The 22,927-nt window shown below is 40.9% G+C and overlaps 1 protein-coding gene across 2 annotated transcripts in view; it reads right to left on the bottom strand.

Moving 5' to 3' along the window:
* Positions 1–19,125, bottom strand: part of Usp6nl (USP6 N-terminal like) — a 131,168-nt gene extending 112,043 nt beyond the window's left edge. The window contains exons 1-2 of one of the 2 annotated variants that reach the window (XM_075970407.1): positions 18,908–19,125; positions 6,114–6,205 (exon numbers count right to left, since the gene is read on the bottom strand). In XM_075970407.1, the coding sequence (XP_075826522.1) occupies positions 6,114–6,117 (4 nt within the window). In that variant the 5' untranslated portion in view covers positions 6,118–6,205; positions 18,908–19,125. The remainder of the gene's footprint in view (positions 1–6,113; positions 6,206–18,907) is intronic. The other variant, XM_075970408.1, reaches the window with a different exon arrangement.
* Between the last annotated feature and the right edge of the window lie 3,802 nt (positions 19,126–22,927).

Below are 22,927 nucleotides of genomic sequence, written 5' to 3' on the forward strand. Positions count from 1 at the left end.
TAGAAGAAGAGAACAAGTACAGCTATTTATCCTATGACCTTCACACACTTGATAATGTCATGCACACGCGCGCGCGCACACACACACACACACACACACACCAGACAGACAGATGATATATACTCAAAAAACAAAACCCACTAATTTGTAGCTCAATGCCTGAAATGGGAATGAAATCCTGGAGTAAGAACTAAAATGTCTGACCATTTCTATTTCTGACATGTTCTAACCTCCAGCTTACATACAGACTACAAAGAAGTTCCCTCACAGAAAATTTACTGTCTCCCTGGCTCTCCAAAAAGAATTGGTATACAATTTATATACAATACAAATATATATATATCCAGTTTGGAGAGATGGAAAGAGGCTAGGAAACCAACTTCATAGTCCTGAAAATGAGACATTCTTCTTCATTGATACAGGTGGTGCAAGCTCCCTTAACAAGAAATGTTTACTTATATGAAACGAAGCAAGTGATAACACAGCTATCCAGCTGCTAGATTAAAAAAGGCTGGATGCCATTCATAAATTTGTTTATTACAGGCCATATAACAGACAGCTATGCTGTCCACTGTCTTTTGGTAAGTGAGAAATAATATTTTAAGATAGAAATCAAGTTTTAGAGAGATTAATACAAAAAAGTTATGAACTTTACTAAATGTTACATCATTTCTAATCACAAACTTGAGAAAAGAACCACAAAAATCAAAGGTCATAAAAGATAAAATAAAGAGTATTAATTTGAAATATACATGCCTCTGAAATCTGACTGCCAAGAGAACCAATAAAATGAACCAGAGAAGATGTGGCTGCATCTGGAACAATGGACTACTGAAAGTGGCCAGGACACAGTGTGGAGCAGCACGTGCAGGCCCCCAAGCCCTGACACTGTGTTCCTTACCCAGGACATAGGGGCACAGCCAGGCATGCTCCTCTAAAACATAACTGAATAAAGATTCTCCCACTAGCCTAATCATCAACATCAGAGGTACAAGGCTTCAAATGATCCACTCCAGTCCACACACTTACAGATAAATAAAGCTGGAGGCCAGTGGCTAAGTAGGTAGCAGTGAACAGGCAATTAAAGGCAGCAAGCCATTTGCCTTACCCAACAAGGCTAGTAAGCACCTGAAGTGTTCCATCCCGGGCTCCTGGGGCTCTGGGAGCTTGAAGAGGACTGCCACTGTGAAACTGTTCGCTCAACAGAATGTTAGGAGACCCCTTAAGAACAGGTTGTCTTTGAAAGGGCCATTGCACACATGAACTCCCAGAGGCTGTGACCATATGCACAAGACCTGCACAAGATCAGACCAGCCAAAAATCCCAGCATGGCAGGACAGGGGTTCATCTGTATGTGAGGAGTCACTGGCAAGTGGCAGTTGGCTGGGGGTGAAGAAGAAAAGTTTTCTTTAAGGATGCAGTTCCTAAGAGGCTAGCCATGCTCCACACACACACACAGGCAGCACTAAGGGAACTCTGTGGGTTTAAAAAGAGAGAAGATGAAGCTGGGAGAGAGAAAAGTGGTGGGATATAAGAAGGAGCTGGAGGGTAAGGAATAGAGAGTCATCTGATGGAAATACGTAATATACACGTATGAACATATCAATAAACAAAAAAGAATAAAGTGTCTTAAAACTATTATAAAGAAGTCATTAATCTCTGTTATTCCAAAATATTTTACTGAAGTTAATTCATATATCAAATTTGTATACATTTTGTAATATATTGTATGTCTAAATATCTGTCTTAATAATGGTAGGGCTACAAAAACTGGTAAATAATGTAGCTTTGGAGAAATAATACATAAATGGCTTGCAATTTTAACTAATAAAGTAATTTTGAAAGCTGGAAAAGCTATTACTACTTTAGTAATTTATGTTAATGATGAAGCTCTAAATGACTTTTCATCACAGGAAACCAGAATTCCATCAAAAACATTTTCATTATAAATAAATGTCTTTCATATAGAAGTGTATGAAGGAGAGAAGAAAAAGAGGAGAAGAGAAGGACATGAAACTCAGTGGGGGAGGACTATAAACAACTAGCAAATCTCAGTCAAAAGTTTATGGATATTTTGGGGCACTATTTTTACAATTTTCCTTTTAAGTTTGGTAAAAGTATCAAAAGTAGAAACAAAAAATTAAGCTATCTCCTAAAAACTTTAAACTATCATAGCTGAATATACTGCATAAAATTGCACTTGGCTCTATTTAGTCCATGACAGTATCAAATTAAAAGCTATTCACTTTCCTTCAGCAAAAAATAAATAAATAAATCATCTAAAAACTAAGACCATTTCATATTCAGTGGGCAGAATCACACAATGAAGTATGTTTGATTCAGAAGCCAGCAGGCAGCACACACTTCCTGAGTGACAGTATTTGCTGGCACTCCTCACTGCTACAACCCTAGCTTACTCCTGTCAGTTTGGGAAGGAAACAACATTCTTAACAAGGGCAGTAGCACATCCTACTTTCTCCCACCCCACCCCACCACAAAATGCCAGGAGTTCCCCTGTTAACTGCCATCTACAAAGTCCCTAAAATCTACAAACATGGAAGGAACCAGCATAGGATCAAGCTAGACCCTCTGAATGTGGGTGACAGTTGTATGGCTGGGGCAGACTGCAGGGCCACTGGCAGTGGCACCAGGATTTATCTCTAATGCTTGTACTGGCTTTTTGGAACCCATTCTCTTTGAATGGCTACCTTGCTCAGCCTGGATATAGTGGGGAGGACCTTGGTCCTTCCTAGGAGCAATGTGCCTTACCTTCTCTGAAGAGTGAATGTTGTTGGGGGGGTGGGGGGTGGAGAAGGAGGGAATGAGAGGAGGGGAGAAAGTGGGAACTGGGATTGCTATGTAAAATGAAAAAAGATAGTTTGTTTTCTTTTGTAAAAAAATAAAATAAAAAATAGAAAGAATCACTGCAGCAACACTGAAGATGTTGGCTCAGTGATAGGACAGATACAGCAGTATTTAAAATACAATTCAACTTAAATTTTCTTTTAACTTCTAGCCTACATCTAAGGTATGCAGTTACTCTATTTCTAGGTAGACTATTGTTCTAGACAGAATCGTTAACCAATATTTATGGAAAGCATCTACTACTGCCTATGTATGTTTTAAACATACCCATCAAAATAATCACTAAATTCTGCCATGCATGGGAGTTTCTTTGCTACAATATCTATTAATAATCTAAGATACCCACTTCCCTTACTTCATTTTTGGCTTTACACGATAAAATAAACAAACTGAATAAATTGCAACCCACTCTGATTCAAAGAAAGTTTGAAAAAAAAAACAAAGTTTAAGAACAAGTTAGTAAAAGCAAACACTGCTTAGGTAACCAACTTTTTAAACTTACAATAAAAGCATGTATTTTTCTGAGAGTTTCTCCAGGAGGAAATCTTTAAGTCACTCCCATAACTGAAATCCTGAACACCATAAGCCCACTACAAAGGACCAGGACTTCCTTTCCTCCAGACTTCTCCTTCTCAATGTCCCTTCCCATCTATCTCTATGCGAGAATGTTCGACCACTCAGTGGACCTCTGTGGAGTCAACCTTACTTGTTCACACCATTCCATCTATCGAAAGCATTCTCTGCTACCTTCTCTCTATACAGAGAAGGTATGCCTTAGAAGAACACCTCAAGTTTCCTCTAGAAAATACTAATACACAGAAGTGCTGCCAGAAACTAAAGGCACAAATGTCTACAATTTTTATTTAGTATTTAAATGCCAAAAACAGTGTGTTTGCCCTCAAAGAGCAAATGGATCAGAGAAAGCAAGCAACAAGCAGATGAACCTTCAAGTTCACTGAACATGCTACAAGTGCAACAGGCCCACCTGTGCACAAGTGAAGGGGAGGGACACTCCGAACTAAGGTGGAAGCACAGGCTGACTTTTAGACTAACCTCAACTGTGAAATATGGAGTCTAGTTTTATGCTAAAACTAACAGTGAAATCCCAGTAACATTTTTCATTCTTTGGGGCTCTGCTCCTCACAAAAGACACATAGAAACAAATATTTTAATAAATGAAATAGGACAAAACACTAAAATGACACAGCTGTGCAACATCTATATGGCCCAAAAATTCCATGAGAAAAGTGAAGCGCGGCCCCAGGGCAGGAAAGGCGGCAGGAAGCTGAATCTTGGGGCAGCTGTAAATACAAGCAGGGTCAGCACCCAGGCTCTTCACTTCACCCTGAACCAGTGTGCCCTCTTCCTCACTGTAAAATGCACAGAAAGGAGTCTGCCCTCTGTGTTGAAGGTACAGCCTCGCAGAAGATGCTGACCTAATGCCAGCTGACTCAGGGAATGAGTCTGTGATGTCTCTAATGTCACCATAGGGCTGGGGCTCTGGTCCACTAACACAGACCCAATTCTTATCTGTGAATTCTAAAGCCAGGCAGAGACAATGACATATCTGCTAGACAGCAGGGACATCAAAAGAAAACATAAAGTCCATTAGAGTGTCTTTGCTAAGTTACAGAGAATGATGAACAAAGCAACAAGATGAACAATCCTAAACTCACTGCAGAAAAACTTCAAAAAGTATTAAATGATTAGAAAAGGACTTCAAATTAAGCTCTAAGAGTTCTTTAGAGCTATAAGGGCATGTGTTCCAAAAAAAAAAAAAAAAACTATAGAATAAGCAAAAATGAGAAAATCTAGTAGACATTTAAAAAGAGAACCAATTTTAAATAAAACACTAACCATTTGAAATGTTAAAACAAAACATGTTACAATACTACCAATTCCACCTCCACCTTCAACCTCACAAAGATCTGACTTCTGCATGAACAAGACACTGAGATCAGAAAATTAAAATACAAGTTACCTGTCCTCAGAAACTCAGGTAACATCAACACTAATAGAACTCTAAAACTATAAATAAAAGTTTAGTTCATTTTCAAAAGGTTTTTAAGTTAAAAAAAAATCTTGCAGTTTCCATCTTAATTTTCATGAACTCATAACTATCTTCACTGGAGCTGGATTTCTATGAGATAACCTCATACAAAAGTTCATGAATGGAACTGAATTAGCACACGCAGACTCTTCCCAAGCCGGACCTGAATGCCTCTAGCAACTGATCCTGGTTATTCAAAGGACCCCAACAGTACAAGTTTTAAAAGTCAAAGGTGACTTTCTGCAATTACCTTTAGTTGAAAGAGTTAAATATTTCTTTAACTATAAAAATTAACTAAAAAACATAAGAAAAGCTGTCTTAATTCATATAGGGTAAACACAACCAATATAAATAATACACAAAAAAGTGCAAGCTAATATTCTAATAAGGAAATGCTCACACTATCCCAGAGTTTCCATAATCGGAAAGTCTGTACTTCCAACAGCCGTTTAAGACCCCAGTTCTTTCATCCTACTCTAAAAATAAGCAGCCAACAGCAATGAAATCCAGTTCTTCAGAAAAAAGACATATACTTTCCCCTTAAAACTGAGAAGATAATTTTTTTCCAAATCTTCTAAGTTCAAGATAACCTTGTTTTCTTGCTCCATTAAAAGTATGATAGGTTTCTGTAGTATTACATAAACATATTAACCCATGTTGCCCAAGGATGAAATTTTACACAACAAAACCTCTCTTAAGTCAGCTTCAATATTCCCTCTTTTACTTTTAGAATTATTTCCCAGTAGAAAACAGAAAGTCAAGAGCTCTTAAATGAGAGAATCAGTCAGCTAATAAGCTAGTGCTAGACTCCCTCATCACATCTGAGCTCTTAGCATAAACCAAACATATAAAGGTGTCTCTCACTGCCTTAAGATAGAGAAGTCACGGATGGAGGTGGGTGGTCCTTGGACTTCCCACAGGCCAGGGAACCCTGATTGCTCTTTGGGCTGACGAGGGAGAGGGACTTGATCGGGGGAGGGGGAGGGAAATGGGAGGCGGTGGCGGGGAGAAGGCAGAAATCTTTAATAAATAAATAAATAAAATAAAATACAAAAAAAAAAGAGAGAAGTCACAGCACTGGAGAGAACCAAATTATTCTCCCAGGAAGTGACATAATAGTAACATGTTTCTTCTTTTGTTAAATAAACACTACAAATGCTCCTAAGGCAGCAGAAATTAAACCAAGCAAGACACTTACTCATGACTGGAAAAGTCTCTCTGTGTTGTTCCAATCCAGTATTAAACCAAAGTCTATGGTCCAGGGTTTCTCAGAGGAATACATATCCTGTTCTGGAAACAGAAGAGAAAGAAATCAGATTTTTCTAAAGGTCAATGTTTAAAGTTTACTAAAAGGAAATAAAAATAACTTTAGTTCAGTTTTTTCTACTATCTATAGAACCCCTAGTCATTCTCTTTTAAATATAAAAGATTACTAGTAATTATGATCTAATTCACAGGTCCCTACCTAAAACAAGTTAACTTCAAGAATTAAAAAATACATAGACAGCAACTGCCATACAGGAGCTTAGTATGCAGAAGACAATTGCCAGATGTTGTCTACTATGTAGAAGGCAACTGTCATTAAAACAACAAAAACCAAAAACACCACCTTGGTATCTTCCGCTTCAGTCTTCAGTACTGAAGTTATTCCTTCCCTATTCCCAACTAATAAAGTCAAGAAAAAGAAGAGTGCTCTGCCTAGGGCAAACAAGCATATCATGCCTGCTAAGGTTCTCTGGTTGCATACAAAGTTTTTTATAAGCCTCAAATAATGACTACAGAAGTTATTGCTATGAACTTTCTCTAATGATAGCGATTTCCTCATTATAAACATAATATGAGTTCACATTTATTTAGCTATGTGCCGCAAATATCCTTTGGCATTTTTTCTAAGTATTTTAAAAATATATTTGGTAAATAAATTGAAATTTTTAGACTTAGTTCTTTTCACTCAATTGTAATATAAAGCATTGCTTTGAATTAGTATGGGTATCAATACTAAAACACACTTGACCCTTGACTAAGATTTGCATTATAAAATCTTCCTAAATTGATTAACACATTTTTAGATGAGGCATAAGTACTAGTGGTATATTTACATGAAATCACAGTTGCATAATGCCTTCTAGATCTAATGCATAATTGTACAGCTCTGCAATTGAATACAAAATGCACACTTGCATAACTTCCTTCACAAACCAATAAACTACTTCCTGCAATCATGAAAAATGACACTTTATTTTCTAAATCACTCAAGAAAACCACAAAACAATAACCCCCTCGGCTATGAACCAAGTTAGGGTAACACTTTTAAAGATTTACTATACTCAGATTATGTAAGATTCATAAACAGCACACATTTACACAATGCAGAAACTGCACCAGCATGTACACGCACCACATGCTGCCTACACTGTAGTTAGCAGTAATATATAATCATAGTTCTGTCATCCTGTCACCTGACCCCAACCCACAGGCTTTCTTCTTCATCTGTGCATTTACCAGTGATCACCATTTCCAGACAACCCAATTATCCCAAGGAAATGAGTAGCATGGCAAATCTACAATCAATATTTCCCATGTTAGCTCAGGTACATGTTCAAAGTTTCTCATAGTAAATACATCTCTTAATGGTACTGCATTAAGTTTATTGGCTTTGATGTCCCTCCTTGGAAACTAAGAGGTAAGATGCTGAATGAGAACAGGGAAAGGCGATGTCACAAAAACATCAAGTAGATATTAACATTTACAGAGGTCAAAGGGGTCCACATGCATTCATACTTGAAGCAGCTACTCTTTACCTGGGGTCTTATGTCTATATACATTTTTAATGTTAAGTTTTCTAAATGGTAGTATCAAAGTACCCTATAGGATGTAATGCTCTCTCCCTGTCATACCATAAGAAGCCGAATAAAGCCTTAATTCTAGTGTTTAAGACATAAAGAATTTTCTTAGCACTAAAAATACTATCTTCAAAAACATTAGGATAGGAGCTCAGCAGTTAAGAAAAATTACTACTCTTCCAGAGGAACCAAGTTCAGGTGGCTCACATCTGTCCGTAACTCCAGCTCCAAGAGATATGCAACACTGCAATGTCTGTGTCTGGACTTCTCAGCCACCTGCACTCACGCTGCACATACCCACACGCAAACATAAACACTCATACATAATTAAAACAAATATCATTTTTTAAGTCAGGATAATAAAACTTACAAACACTGGATATACGACCACACAAGGTAACAAATGCACACAAGCCTTACAGTGTACAAACATGCAAAGCATGTATCAGAATTTAATGTACAGACCCATGGAGCAACACTTAGAACTGTGCATATGAAGGACACAGTGAGGTCACCTCGTCAAGGTTCTTTATACTAATCACAGCTTCAAAACAGAGATCTGCTCCCCAGCCCACAGCTCCCAGCCCCACCTACTTTCAAAATAGGTAGTCAATTAATTTTTAGAGGAACTTGGTTGCTCCTTTCACCTCGCCTAGTTACCCTTCCCTAAAGAAGAGTAATGTCTCAAAATACACAACTTCACATACTAAGTATTTTGTAGTATTTCTGCAAAATCAGCATTTATCTTACTTTTCATGTATTGGCTTTGGGAGGTGTGGCAATATGCCTTCCTGGAAAGGAGCAGAACTGACTAAACCTAACTGGAAGCTATGTTTCCTTGGAAGGCATAGCAGCATGAGAAACATATACCCAAGAAGGCTGCTGGCCCCAAAATGACACATAACTGAAGACAATTCACAGCTTACAACCAAACCCAGCCAAACTCAGTCAAGGCTGCGGATCTATGGCTGCCTGCTGTCAGCCACTGAAATTTTGTGGTAATTACATTATTACAGCCAAAGATGACTAAGCCAGAGAAAAAAGACACTAACTTCTGAGGCAAGAGAGACAGCTCAGCACCATAGAATAAGTACGGCTTCTGCAGAAGACTGAAGTTTGATTCCCAGAACCCACTTCAGGTTGTTCACAACCTCCTCTAACTCCAGATCCAAGGGTATCCAACACCTCTGTCCTCTGTGGATCCTGGCATTAACATGTATACATATATGCACGCACACACAGATTCACATACATACACATAAGTAAAAATAAAATAAATCTTAAGACATTAACTTTAAAAACAATTTAACTAAACTGGGCAGTGGTGATGCATGCCTTTAATTCTGGCACCTAGGGACAGCGGCAGGCAGGTCTCTGAATTCAAGGGCAGCCTGCTCTACAGAGCAGGTTCCGGGACAGCCAGAGCTGCACAAAGAAACCCTAACTTGGGAGGCTTGGGGTGGAGCAGGAGGCAGGTGACGACAACAACAACAAAGAAACACTGAAGTTTCAAGTTAAAAATATTGTATTCAAAAATCTAGGCACATATCATAGGAAACAAATCTAAATAAGTAAACCACATAAAGGTTGGAAATTAAGGCATCAAAAACGTAGAACTGGCAAATACTGACTAAAGTAGAGAGATGTGGTTACAATAACTATGCCATGTTTGTGCTAGGATGTAACCAGAAATGATCGTGGGGCTGGGGCAAAGCTCAGCAGCAGAACACTTGCTTGCAATATACAATCCCCATCATCGTATCAGAAAAAGGAAAAAAGAGAAATTTCATAACAATTTTGTCTGACTGTAAGAGAGAGAGAAAGGGAAGGGGAATTTATCACAATACTACTTGTAATAGCAAAAGAAGCAAAATATAAAATTTCTACAGAAAAATTAGTTACATCATCTGTTTATCACTTAGCATCATAAAGCAGTGAAATGAACTATTTGTTGAAGTCATTTCTCTCCCCCCACACAAAATGTTTAAGAAAATTTCCTTCATCATAGTGTTAATTATAATATCACAAAATTATAAACTTAAATGTCCAATAATAAATAACTGACTGGATTATTATTAATAATCCATTATTAAGCCTGTCTAATAGTAATTAAAACTGTCCAGCAACTTAAGGACAAGAAATGAACTAACACAGTAATGGCCTTTACACACCTTCATCCCAGAATCATCAAGAAAGGAATCAGAAATTGAGTCATCCAACTCAACTGTATCTCCTCAAAGGCTCATAAGCCAAGACTTGTGACTACTATTCAGTGTTTAAATCTAAAATAGATGATAAAAGCTGGCAGGTGGTATATACCTTTAACCTAGCACTCAAGAGGCAGAGACAGGAAGCTCTCTATGAACTTGAGGTCAGCCTATTCTACAGAGCAAGTTTCAGGTCAGTCAAGGATACAAAAGACACTGTCTCACAATATTATTATTATTATTAATAATAATAATACAATTTTTTTAATTTAAAAATCAGACAACATATAAACTAGTTAGGCACTCGAAAAACCCTCCCAAAGCAACTCCCAGAAGCCAGACAGTATTCTAGGCTCAGCCAACAAAACTATGAACAAAACGCTACCCCTTGCAAAGCTTACATTATAATAATTCTAGTACCTTCCTTTCTTAATTCAGTCACAGTTCATTAGTTGTACTATGTATTGGCCAGGGCAAATTCCTAGGTAACGTCTTCTTATTCTAGATGAAGAAATAACTCCAGTTAATACTATAGTCATTATTCATTGAGACATATCTCACCCTTGTGGTTACATAATTCTTGAACTTTATGAACAATACTCTAGAGTAACGTATACCTATAAAACACACAATACTAAATTTCCACAGCCTGTAATCTTTTCCCAGCACGAGAAAAGTCCAGTAAATCTGTCACTGCTACAGTGAAAAGAGAATTGTTTATTCTGCTCACTAAATCAACAAAATGTTTCCCACTAATGAGATCAAAGAATGAGTTGGGCAAGAATAAAACGGTTGGTTCTCAGTTTGTTTACACATGTATGTTAATGATGCATAAGATAAAGATAAGGTCAAATTTCCTTTCCTCGGGTAGAATTTAAGTTAGGTTTCCAGGAGGGCTTATCAAATTCTAGTGACTTTGTTTACACTGGTCAACAGGCATTTCAGAAAGCAAGTGTCATCTCTAAATCTTCCTTATTTCTAACAGGTACAGAGAGGTAGGGGCTTTCAAGGGCAGCTAATAATGTTATATTTGCCATAAGCACTTGATATGCCTATCATATCAGAACTGTACATAGTGGCTACGCTCCACAAATGAAAGCTAAAATGAAGAACACAGTATCTTTTCTTTTCAGAAGCCTGATAGCATTCAAAATGTCCATTAAAACTGCAGGTTGTCGTATAGTGAGCACTAAAGCAGACACCATGATGGAAGTGATTTAAATGTAGACATAATTCTAAGACCTACACCAAGGAATTTGTGACCAGATAAATTCTAAACTCTATAATACATTTATCTGCTTTTTCAATAAATACTAATTCAACTCTACAATATACAAAAACTATCCAACTAGCTTAGGACACAAAAAGACAAATTTGATTCCAGCCATCCTAAAACAGAATAAGTTCAGAAGAAAAGTGCCAGCAGAAACTGAGTGGCAAAAGAGAAAAGTCTAGGTACTGCATTCAGTAAAAATAGGGAAACTTACAAGCGAAAGGATGAAACCACACAGATCTGTAGGTAGTGTGTATGAAATTCAAAGTCGGCAAGATGACAGTCGACATAAGGCCTCTCAAGAAAACCACTGCAACAACGAGTCCACTTGGCCTCCCTGACCTGTGTGTGCAAAGCCAGAACTAAGTTTTCTAGGCTGACAAACACCCAGGAATACCATGGGATCCTGTGCGTAAGATGCCCTGGTGAACTAAATATAAAGTTGATGTGTACACTAATAGTCCTGATACATTTTTGGTCTCATAAAATAAGGAAGATGAAACACAATATTGAAGTTCTATTTGTAACTTGTGTTATTTATAACTTAAAACTAACCCTAATTAAGTAAGCTGAGAAAGATTCTAATTTCCTTAGCATAGCAGGATCAGCAAATCAACTATCATAGTAAATGAGATATGAACTAAAACAAATCTAAAATGTTCTATTAAAGGGGCATGGCACAGATTCAACTGACCCCTGAGGACAAAAAAAAAGTCAATGTGACTGTGAATGGTGATGTAGTCAAATGCAACCATAAGTCTAAGAGTCTAGATAATGTTCTTTTGGCAATCCTCACTAATGACAATTAACCTTGGAGAGAAGGTTTTTGTTATTAGTGAGAAAAATAAATCCCAGGTAAGCCTGTGGAACAAGCTTGGGACTCAAACTGATACTAAAGCGCTAGCCATCAACAAAATATGATGTACAATGTTAAGGAGTCATATTTAATGTCTTTAAAAAGTAATTTCTTTAAAATAATATTCTTTGAATATGTACCATAAAATGCTGTTTTGAAAACTGCCCTACTACTCCACAATCACACCCATCTATATAATCCCTATTTTCCAAAAACTAAACACCTAGCTGAGTACAACTTCCTGGGCTGGGAAGATCACTCAGGGAGTTAAAAAAACAGTGCTTGTCAGGCAAGCGAGAAGATGAAGTCAGGGTCCTCAGAACCCATGTAAACTCCAGGTGGGCATGGCAAAGCATCCCTGAACACAGGGGTTAGCTAGACACTCTGCTTCAGTTGAGACACTGCCTCAGTGTGTAAAGTAGAGAGGAATGAAAGACTCGTCCTGATACTGGCCTTGAGTCTTCACATATGTGTGCCTAGACACATGAGACTATGGGGACATACAGGCATGCACACCATATACACAAAACACATGCAAGAAAAGGAAAGATAAAGAAGGACCTGCATTTCCACGAAGGTTGACCAAAAACATCTGTCTCACTAGAAGACAAAGAACTGGCCAAACAGTATACGCTATGTAGAGTTTTAAGATATTAAAAATACCAAGCACATAAACAAATGTTTGTTAAGTAACCACTAAAGCTAACTGTACTTCTACCTATTGAACAGTTCCATTCCTAGGGAAAGCCAAAAAGAAGGAGTTCACATATCCAACAAAATACACAAGAATGTTCACAGCAGCTGTATTATAGGAGCCAGTAACTGAAAACAATCCAAGTACCCATTCAAAGAATGAATAAACTCAGGCCACCACTGTGGCAATCTGTATTTTCTGATAATACTTACTGCAGTATGATCCTGCATGGTTTTTCTAGACTCTTAACTCTCCCAGTCAAGGAATGGGGCCATTCCCCCCACACACACCTTTTTTTTTTTTACAGGATGGGCATTTTACAACTGCCTCAATTAGTAATTAATACACAATGGGCACACAGACATGCCAAGTCTAAGTGACAAGGACAATACAGATTCTGTGGCTCAGCTCCCAACACCTCTAATCCTCTCTTTTTCTTAGAATCCAGCCATACAGCTCATGTGAGCAGCCTTAAGTCATAGTGCACGGCCGCATCTAAGTGTCCTGTCACCAAGTCTCAGCCAGAGAAGCAGCCCTTCACACAGAACTAGGCCTGGGCTTCAAGCAGCCCGACCTGAAACTGTGTGAAGCAGACATAGTGTTGCTCAAATTGCAGATCTGTGAAGAAAGGAAATAATCCCACTGTTTTAAGCTACACTACTGAACAATGTTTTAGGTAGCCAGAGTAACTAAAACAAATACTGAACAATAAAAAGAAACTGCTACATACAACAACATAAATGGAATTCACTTCACAATGCAGTGCTGAATGGAAGAAACCAAACAAAACAGTATCTATTGCATGGCATTATTTCTATGAAAAGCCACAAGATGTAAAATTAACCTATAGTGATAGAAAATTAAGTCCTAGCTACATACAAAACAGAAAAAGGATACTGATTGGAAACAATTGTAGTAAACAGCTAGGGCACCAGAGTACTCTACAGATAGAACTGAGTTAATTATACGGATATACATTATAAAAACTCTTCAGGATATACATTTAAGACTAGTACACATTGTAGCATGTACACTATATAACTTTTTTAAAAGATATACCTGAGAAATGACAAGATACTAAGGAATGAGCAATCACAGTTCAAAAGAGATTAAGAATCCAAAACGGAGAGCACAGCACCTTCAGGCTTCTTTATTCCAGGAAACTGCTGCCTGATCAGAACAGATCCCTGAGAGGCTACACTGTACTGAGGCAGCCCTGAACACAAATCAGGCAGAGTGTAACAGTGTGAGACCTCAAAACACCTGGAAGTAAACTAAACCCAAGCATAACCTAGGGAGCAGGAGACAGAAGGATGCCTGGGCATACTAGCCAGCCAACCCAGACTAATCAGCAAGGCCAGGTCAGAGTCACTCTCAAAAACCAAGGTAGGTGGTTCCTAAGGAACAATGCAGAAGGCTGAGGTCTGGCATGCACATGCGCCCACATTTGAGCATGTGCCCACACCTCCTGCACACGTGCTAACACCCACACATCAAGTAACAATAATAAAACAATATATCAAAATTAGGTAAACACTGAGACTAGCAAAATTTATAAGCCCAAATTGAAACCAAACAAAGAAAAAAAACGGAAATGTCATTAAAAAAAATCAAAGCAAATCTAAAAAAGAATTATAAAAATAAACTGCCCTGGTAAGACAAATTTCTAAAACTAATCTCCTCACCTATTCAATGTTTTTCTTTTGTGACTTAGTTTTTTAAATTTTTATTTCACCTTGTCTTATCTTGCTACACCTACTCTAATAAATTAAACTGTTTGAAAACCAAAGTAAAACCAGGGCAAAGAGTATCTAGAGCAAATGGATGTGTAAATACGACATCCATGCCATAACTGAACATGACTCTGCCACCCCTGGTAACACGGCTAACTGTAAACTTGAAATAGCTTTAATTTGATAGTCCACCACAACACCCTAGCGTTGTATTATTATTCACTTGTGGATATAGTGGAAGGAAAATTCGGGGTGGGGGGTGCAACTTCTGCTACACTCCTACCAAGGTCAGGAAGACACAGGTGCAATGTTGACCTCTGTAACAAGATAACTAAGTCATTGCTTTAGAGCCAAAACCACTTAGGCAGACACAAGCTCCAGAGTCCATCTGGATCTTACTACAAGCAAATGAAACAACCCAAATACTTCCTAGACATTTTATCTTGGGGTTGATCGCTCATGAAGGTTTGTGAGAAGTAGGGCATTTTTAAATAAGGTAGTCTAAGCTGATGAAAATTGAATTATGATGAAATTAACAATCATTATGTCTGTGAGGAAATCGAAGGATATTTTGTTTAGCATCTAATCCAAGTTTTACAGCTATAGAAACTAACATGTAGTCCAAGTATTCCAAAAGTAGACACCGAGGTGGACAATCCTTTCTAGGTCTAGTGTGGCCGTGAGGATCAAGCAGACTGACTCACTTTCTCTGATTATGAAACAAAAGCAAGCCACTTCAGACGATGAGAGAATGGTCAGGAGCTTCTCTCCACACCAAAGATGACAGCAGCACACAGCCACAAGCTGACAGGCAAGCATCCTCATGGGGCCGCCACACCAGTCTCCCTGACTCTATTACCGTGTACACTTTTTTCTCGTCCTCAAAGTATCCTAATTTCACAAAGCAATATTTTTTAAAACTAAGCCACGAGGTAGGAGCCTGTAAATGAGACTAGTCAGTTGAGAGTCGTCTCTGACTAATCCCCACGCCCTCCAGTCCCTGGATGCTGGATGTGCTACAGGGCAGATGCTCTCCAATTGAGATTCTTATGTTGACTCTGAAAACGGCAGAAACCTTTTAGAGGGGAACACACTTCTCTAATATATAATTAGATCACATCTGTAAATAAAAAAGCGCTTTTCACAAATGACACTGAAGGAACAAACTCTAAGTCTGTGGCAATTAGTCTGAATTGCACTAGTTACAAAATGGGAGTGGGTAAAGTAGAATTCAACTCAAAATCCAGAAAATGTCTCATTCTCTCTACCTAAAGTAGCAATTCTCAGTCTTAGTATTCTAAATTCTTTTGCTGACTTCTGAACTTTCTTAACATTCCTCAATTTTTCACCAAAATAATCATCAGCTTTCTTCCCCCATATTTACCGGCTACAAACTGTCACAATAATAAATACAAACTGTCACAGCAAAGAGAGGCAGTGCAAACTGCCTGCCTGACACTAGAGCCCCAGACTGGATCTGCTGGTTCCCACACAATGCTTAAAGATCATCAGTCAATTTACACCCAACACTAGCCTGACATTTCTCCTTACTGACTTGTTTAACCAGACCAGCTGTCCTCACTGAGGGTTACCTGCATAAGGAAACACTGGTAAGGGAGGCATAGAGGGCTGGAGAGATGGCTCCATGATTAGGAACACTTGCTGCTCTTCCAGAGGACCCAGGTTTGATTCTCAGCCCCCACGTGATGGCTCACAACCAACCATAACTCCAGTTCCAAGGGATCTGACACCCTCTTCTGAGCCCAGAGGGCAACAGGCACACACGTGAAACACATATATAAATGCAGGCAAAACACTCATACACATAAAATAATAAATCTTAAAAATATGTTATGGGAAGAAGTGTAATGGATTCTTCTCACCAGAAACAAGCACAGCCCACAGCTGTACAGTAATTTAAAGTAAGAAGCAGCCAGCACCAAGGCTCAGGACCCAAACTCTAGAAGTTTGACAAAGGATGGTTCTTTTTTTTTTTCAATATGAAATATATTTTTATTTTTTCTTTTTTTTAATTTATTTATTTATTAAGGATTTCTGCCTCCTCCCCGCAACCGCCTCCCATTTCCCTCCCCCTCCCCCGATCAAGTCCCCCTCCCTCATCTGCTCGAAGAGCAATCAGGGTTCCCTGGCCTGTGGGAAGCCCAAGGACCTCCCACCTCTATCCAGGTCTCCTAAGGTGAGCATCCAAACTGCCTAGGCTCCCCCAAAGCCAGTACGTGCAGTAGGATCAAAAACCCACTGTGATTGTTCTTGAGTTCTCAGTATTCCTCATTGTCCGCTATGTTCAGCTAGTCCGGATTTATCCCATGCTTTGAACATGGGATGTACTCACTCATATTTGGTTTCTAGCCATAAATAAAGGACATTGAGCTTATAATTCATGTTCCTAGAGAAGCTAAATAAGAAGGTGAATCTAAAGACAAACACATAGGCATCCTCATGAATATTAACCTTCATCAGGCGATGAAAGGAGACAGAGACAGAGGAGCACTGGACAGAAATCCCAAGGTCCAAATCAGGAGCAGAAGGAGACGGAGCACGAGCAAGGAACTCAGGACCGCGAGGGGTGCACCCACACACTGAGACAATAGGGATGTTCTATCGGGAACTCACCAAGGCCAGCTGGCCTGGGTCTGAAAAAGGATGGTTCTTGAATACCTCTGTGCGAACTCACTGCTTCTTTAACTAAGGGCACCTGTTTTTGCAATTAGGGCCGTGTAGTTCCCTTAGAAGTTAATTTACACTGTCATCAGTATAATCTCCTTTTCCATTTTGACTTACAGCTTAACGGCCTGTGGAGAGTTCAAACTAGGATCAATCATCCACCTTAAGGAGTGAACGGGACCATGCTTACAATTTCTCTTATAAAATTACGACAAACTGGAAAGTCTTTTGTTAAAGTGGGGTCTTCGGGAGAAAAGCAATGAGACACTGTTCGGCCTATGACAGTTTACTGATTACTAAGATAACCTAAAGAAAGGGAAAAACGTTTAAACTCCACCCTAGTCCCCCCTCCAACCCCCAACCCAAAACTTTCCAGAGATTCAAGATGGGAAGAAACTGGTCAGAGGTGAGGTGATCTCAAACGTCCTTTTCAAACTTTTCTAAGCTATGAAACATTAACTGTCTCACAGATCTAATTGAGAGAGGGGGGGGGGGGAGGAGGAGGAGGAGGAGGAGGAGGAGGAGGAGGAGGAGGAGGAGGAGGAGGAAGAAGAAGAAGAAGAAGAAGAAGAAGAAGAAGAAGAAGAAGAAGAAGAAGAAGAAGAAGAAGAAGAAGAAGAAGAAGAAGAAGAAGAAGAAAAGGAGGAGGAGGAGGAGGAGGAGGAGGAGGAGGAGGAGGAGGAGGAGGAGGAGGAGGAGGAGGAGGAGGAGGAGGAGAAAAAGGAGGAGAAAGAAGAAAAAAAAAAGGAAGCTGATCTACGACTGAATTCTTCCAGCAAGGATACTTAGAACAGTGTCCCTACTATTTTCATTATTATTGCCATTGTTCCTAAAGACCGGGTATTGGCCCAATTCACCGAGCCTTTCCAATCCATAAAGCACAAAGCATATTAAAGTTTTCTAAAAACTCCTGAAGTAGGGGAGATGAATAAGGAGAATCTAGCAACGCACGCTTTTATTCGAAAATGTAGTGGTGTCAGCTAACACCTTGTAAACTCACTTTAAAAATAAAAAGTATCTGCTGATTAAACAGAGAGTGGCTAGGTAGAACCCAGAGATACCCAATGTTCAACTTATATGAACGCCCCACCAGGCAATCAGACTTCTCTCGTCTGCTGGCATTAAAACACCTGCGAACTGCCGCGCTCCCGGGGTTCCAAACTAGCGTGCAAAACTTTGCTAGGGTGCACAGATTTCCAGGCTTTCCAGATCCCTCCCTCGCGCCCATCCTCCCGGAGGCTGCTCCCAACAAAGTTCTTGCGGCATCCAGACAGTCGTTTCAGAGAACGAAGTTTGCCTGGGTCCTGCCCACTCGCGCTCCCGCTGGACGCAACTGAAACTTGTGAGGGAGACACGTCTCCCCGGAGACCGAAACTTGCACGGGGGGGGGGGAGGGGGTGAGGGTGGCGGCCAGAGGGTTCCGCCTCCCCGGGGGTCTGCACGCCGAGCTGGGCCCTTCCCGGCCCCCGGCCCGCGCACGCCCTCCCGCCCCGCCAATCGCACCGCAGACCCCCGAGGCGCGTGACACGGCGCGCGGGCTCCCGGTGAGCCCGTTCGGTCCAGGCCGCACCGCCGCCGCGTGCCCGCTGCCCGGGGCCGGGAATGGCGGCGTCCGGCTGCCCGGGGCCAATTCCGTCCCTGCCCCCTCGCCCTCGACCCCGCCAGCCCTTCTAGCAGCGACGCGGGAGAAAAGGAAGTTACCTCAGGGCGGTCCCGGCGGCGGTCAGTCGTGGGAGGCCGAGCGAGTCCAGCGCAGTGGCGGCGGCTACCGCAGTGCCCTCCGCCCCATTGTTTCCCTTCCAGGAGGCTCCCGGCAAAGCTGAGCCCGGGAACCAGGAAGTTCCCTGGCGCGACACCTCCTGCCGCCGCCGCTATGGAAACGGCCCCCGCCTTCCCCAGGGCGGCTCGCCCGGGACCCCGCCTCCACGCCGCCGGCCCCGCCCGCCTCACCGGCCGCCAACAGTCGCCGCGGCGGCCGCGGCAGGCGCCGCCATCTTGGCGCGGCCAAGCTGCCCCTTCCTTCCCGGCGGCACGTGCGCTGCTCCCACGCTCCCGCCGGGCGCGCTCCCGCCGCCGGGCTTCACGCCGAGGCCGAGCCCCCAGCCCCTCTGTAGGATGCGGGTTCTGCGGACCGGGCAGCGCGCCGGGATTGCTGCAGAGCTACCGATGGCAGTGGACCAGTGCGGTGTCGGACACCTGGGAGCGGCCCACCGAGCAGGAGCACCTTTTGCATCTGGAGCCCAACTGCTTCCCAGCCTTGAGACCTTGCCCACTGCACTTGGTTTCCTCTTGGACTCAGTGTCTTCATCCGTGAAGTGGGATGGTCATCGTACCTGCTTCGTGGAGTTGGTCCCTGCATAAGCGAATGCTTGGTAGTTTGTGCATAATAATAATCTGTCAATAGAGCTGTTACTGACACAAGGTCACGCCGTCAGTTTTCACGCATTTCTGCCAAGTGTTCAGAGCAGCACAACTAAGTAGGCTACCGTGTGCAAACCTTTGCTACTTAAAACGTGTTCAGTGTTAATTTCTGTCCCATCTTTCTCTAGGTCAGCTCTTTTTTGTGTCGTGGGAATTTTCGAGAGCTTTCCTCTCCACGGTCTTCCATTAAAAGCTGCTGTGAAAAGGGAATGATGTAAACTTTCCAATACTATAATTTGCTGACAGTCAAATAATTTATTCAATGGGAGCTACAAAAGTTTGGGTGCGCGAATAACTAAAAAGGCTTCTGTGCTCGTTTCCAGGAACTGGAGTTACTAAAGCTGGCAACTCTGCAGTCGCTACTCCCTCTTTCCCTAGCTGGTGAAACCTGACACGACTGCATGCTGAGTGTGTGCCATTAGGGACCGACTGGATGGAAGGGGAGGCTCAGTGGCTGTCCCTTCCTCAGCATGCATTCTTAACACCTGTGAATAGATTGGGTCTTGGATGGCCTCTAAGGCCTTCTGTCTCTCAAATGCTGTCATATTAACCCCTTTACAAGTGTTGGGGAGACGGAGGCTGTGAGTGGAACCCAGGGCCTTTTGCACATGCACAGACACACACACACATTTCCGTTGAGCTACATTCCCAGTTTAAAGACAATAAGATTAATAAAAATGTATTCTTTCATTCTGGTCTTCATGTAAACCAGGTTTGCAAGTACTACTTTGGTTGTTTTTGTTGTTTATTCTGGTATGTACAAAATGGCACAACTGGTTTGATGAAAATCCAGTCAAAACTTGGAAGGACGTAGGAAAATTTTCAACACCCAATATTTCTCCAACAGGCATAGAATTTCCAAATTAGTAAGTCACTAAAACACTCTCCATTCGTGTCAAGACCCACCACTTCCGTGTCTTTGGCCCGACACTTCCACACATTGTACCCTGCAGATTGCAGAAGTCCTCCAAAAGATGTTGACTGAATTAAATTGCAATGTCTGAACTATCATCTCTTTAAGATATCTTGGGAACCCCACAGAGGCACAAGAGAACTCATTCAGAAATATCACTGCAAATACAAAAAACACTAATGCATTGGAGAAACACCCCTGGTCATAAGTTTACTTCACAAACTGAAGTAGAAATTTCACTACTAGTATATTAGTCTAATAATATTCTATTCTGGACTTAATTGTCAGCACTATTGGCCCAACATCAGACTTAGCACTCTAAGAATATGTATTCACTAATGAGGATGGCTGCATTTTTTTCTGAAAAGTTATATAAATAGGGGCCCTTGAGCCTTGGGATAGTAGTTTTCCAACCTCTGCCCTAAAAACATATATTTATATTCTATTCACTCCATGGCCATATTCCCTAACATGCTAGATACCAAGATGCCCTTCAACTAGGGGTGGGGGGGAGAATAAAAGTTTACTATCAAAAAAAAAAATACCCCAAAAAAGTAAAACTGAGAAACAGTTTGCATCTCCAATGATAATATTTCACAAATGCCAAACATTCAGAACTCTCTCTCCTATCACATAATGGGAGAAAAGATTGACATTTGTGTTTTATTTTTGCAAGTTACATTATACTAATGACAATACATTATACTAATGACAATACAATACTGCCAAGAGTAAAAGTACATGTTTAAATTTCCCACAGGCTACTATAACAACTAGGGTCTAGAGTACAATTTGTGGTGAGAACTTGAAAATATAGATCATGGGGAAATTTTCAGAAAAATTATCCAGTCTTTACTTTCATCTTCTAAACTCCGGGTGAAGGGCCGTCCCTAATGTCTCCTGCAAACTGAGACTGTGCAATGTGACTCAATGGCTCTGTGGTCCACTTAGCTTTGGGGATGAGAGTAAACAGCTAGCCAAGCGGGAGGTGGGTGAAGACTCTGCAAAAACTAGCATGATTGAGCTCACCACCTGCAGTCGTTTCTGAAATTCCCTAGGAATGTTCTGACTAGAAAAGTCAGCTCTAATACCACTGTATGTACTCACCGTGGTGAAAATAGAGACGAGAGCAGACCGTCAACACCCATGGACCAAATGTCAATGGAAAAGCCACATCCACGGGGCTTTTTTCCCTTTAAAAACATAAATCCTTAAGTTTAAAAGAGAACATATTGATGGCCAAGCCGAAAGGAAGATTCCATGGATGGAATATGAATAACAGAATTGCACATAAGATGTTGCATACAGTTTGTTACAACGATCTGGGGATGGTCTTACTTATTTGGTGTTCTAAGAGACGTGGGAGGTCTCCCTATCTTAAGAACACACGTGTCATGAGATTGGGGAACTTGTTTGTCTTCTGTCTATTCTGTTCTTTGGTCTGTCTTGTTCTCTGGCCAGAGTCAGTTCCCTCTGAATAAATCTAGAAAGAATGAAGAGAGAAGAAACGGGGAGTAAGAGGGGGATGTTAGAAGGAGAGGACACAAAGGTGTCTCAATACCCAAAGTTTTTTATGTCTAGAGAAAGTTTCTAATTTTTTCAAACATGCTGAAACATATCTGTGACTCAAAAAAAAAAAAAAAAAAGCTTACCAATGACTCGTTTTCAGTTACCGAAGTTACCTCTCGCTATCTCCTTTGCTCCGTGCTTACGGCCATTCTGTTCCTGATTACACAGTAAAACAGTTATCATGGTCTGCCAGAAATCTGTAATGAGTCTGGATCATGCTTCAGATGTATCATTATGTCTTCTTAGCTCTGAAGACTCTGTCTGCTGAGTTTCCATAGGCCATACTTCAGCTTCCCTTACGTCACCATTGTTATTATTTTTATTATTATTATTTGGTTTTGGTTTCCCCGTGAAGCTCTGACTGGCCTGGACTTCACTCTGTAGGCCAAGCTGGTCTTGAACTCGCAGAGATCTGCCTGTCTCTGCTGTCCAAAGCACTGGGACTTAAGGTGTGCACTACCACACCTGACTTGTGATGCCATTAATTTTATTATTCATTATGGCAAAAGTGTGGCATTCAGAGGACAACTTTCAGGAATCAGTTGTCTTCCTCTATCATGTAGGTCCCAGGGATTGAACCCAGGTCATCAGAATTGACAGCAAGTGCTGTCTTTAGCAATGGAGTTTAGTGTCATTTGTCTCAAACCTGCAGAAAAAGCACAATAATTGTATTAAGAATGAACGGCTCAGTCAGCAAAGTGTTTGCCACACAAGTGAGAAAACCCAGGTTCAATCCCTCAATCCCCAGACCCTATGTGAAAGAGTCAGGCATGGTGGCATACTCTTACGGTCCCCGTACTGGAGAGGGGAGACTGGCA

This window comes from Microtus pennsylvanicus, chromosome 4, assembly GCF_037038515.1.
Source record: "Microtus pennsylvanicus isolate mMicPen1 chromosome 4, mMicPen1.hap1, whole genome shotgun sequence".
Classification (NCBI taxonomy): Eukaryota; Metazoa; Chordata; class Mammalia; order Rodentia; family Cricetidae; genus Microtus; species Microtus pennsylvanicus.